Source organism: Amphimedon queenslandica, unplaced genomic scaffold (genome assembly GCF_000090795.2).
Source record: "Amphimedon queenslandica unplaced genomic scaffold, v1.1 AMPQUscaffold_5724_Cont22311, whole genome shotgun sequence".
Classification (NCBI taxonomy): domain Eukaryota; kingdom Metazoa; phylum Porifera; class Demospongiae; order Haplosclerida; family Niphatidae; genus Amphimedon; species Amphimedon queenslandica.
The window spans coordinates 1-1,732 of NW_003553978.1; the positions used below are offsets into that span (position 1 = coordinate 1).

General features: G+C 33.8%; 1 protein-coding gene across 1 annotated transcript; it reads left to right on the forward strand.

Annotated features, from left to right (window-relative positions):
* Positions 1 to 239: 239 nt before the first annotated feature.
* On the forward strand, positions 240 to 1,208 carry LOC109592282 (minor histocompatibility protein HA-1-like; the record flags this gene model as incomplete). The annotated part of the gene is made up of 5 exons (XM_020007773.1): positions 240 to 296; positions 342 to 496; positions 588 to 674; positions 915 to 999; positions 1,062 to 1,208. Coding segments are annotated over 5 exons (531 nt in total), but the record flags the coding sequence as incomplete, so codon positions are not given.
* Positions 1,209 to 1,732: the final 524 nt, after the last annotated feature.

Consider the following 1,732-nt stretch of genomic DNA (forward strand, 5'->3'; position numbering starts at 1 on the left):
ACATATACTGTATAGTGGAATTTTGGAGGAAGTAAATTTGGCGGATGGCTCAAAATGGTGGATTTATTTTGGCAAATGGCTATCAATAACGCCAAATTCACCAAATTTTATTCCCTCCAAAATTTCCCGCTACATGTATATGGTAATTGCTGTGAACATGTACATGTATGTACATGTAACATTGTATATCACTAAAATTATGTTTATGTGAAATTATTTTTTAAATTTTCTTATTTTAGCTTCCAGAGCCTCTTCTCACATTCTCACTCTATCAAGAGTTCCTCTCATTTGCCAAGGTAACCAGTACAACCACACCCACTTTACTGACCACACCCTTTTAGGAAGCTACGAGGTATCTGCCGTGCGATTTAAGCACTGCTACTAACGACAAGGAAATGAAAGCTAGAGAATTACTGAAGAGATTGAGAGAGTTGATATACAGACTACCTGAGCAAAACCAACTGACACTCGCTAGACTAATGTACCATTTACACAGGTGAGGGAATTCAAGAACAACTTTTGTTTGAAATTAGAACAAATTTGGAATATATAGTACTTACATAAGTATTCTTCCTTTCTTCATACAGAGTTAGTAGTCCAGAGCATGTTAAGACTAACTGTATGCCTCCCAGTAACATTGGCATTGTGTTTGGACCTAATCTACTGCAACAAAGGTAAGAAATATTTATATGTGCCACGTAGCTTCTCTTAATGGACACTCTCTATAGCGTACACCTCCATTTAACGGACAGCACCTAGTGTACCAATTACATTCCTTACTGTATAAAATAACTTCCACATAAAGGACATCTCTGTATAACAGAGACACTTTACTGTACCAAAATGTCCATTATATAGAGGCCCCATTCTAATAAATGTACATGTACATATACTCAGTCTCCTTTCCTTTATAGAGAGATGATCCCATCACTTGAATTACTAGCTAACATGAGTTATCAAGCAAAAGTTGTAGAAATAATGGCTGCTCATGTTCACGATGTAAGACCACTTACTTTATTTTAACTATTAATATTATTTATTTATTTATTTGTTGTTGTTAGATATTTAATGTTAGTGAGGAGGAGTTGAAACTATTAGAGAATGAGTCGATTGAAGATGAAGGAAATGAGAGATTCGTTGGAGAAGAGGATGTGCCACACACTCAAAGCAAAACACGTAAGTTAGAAAATAAGCATGAGCTATATAAGGTATTATTAGGTATATGCAGGGATTTTTTCAGAAATTGGCTAATTTTTTTAAATGGGTGTAACTTTAAAAATTTAAGTCTGAATCAGCTCAAACTTTTTAAAGAGCATAAGGACATCATTATGTATCAGAAAATAGAATAAAAATTGGGGGCGATTTTTAGCCATTTTTTGGAAAAACCATGGGCTATAGTACAGGGATTTTTTCAGAATTTTGGTCTTTTTTTAAAATGGCCGTAACTCAAAAAATTGAAGTCGAAATCAGCTCAAACTTTCTACACAACATAAGGATGTCAATATGTATCAGAAAATGTAATAAAAATTGGGGGTGATTTTTTAGCCATTTTTTGGAAAAAACCATGGGCTATAGTACAGGGATTTTTTCAGAATTTTGGTCTTTTTTTAAAATGGCCGTAACTCAAAAAATTGAAGTCGAAATCAGCTCAAACTTTCTACACAACATAAGGACGTCAATATGTATCAGAAAATGTAATAAAAATTGGGGGTGATTTTTTAGCCATTTTTTG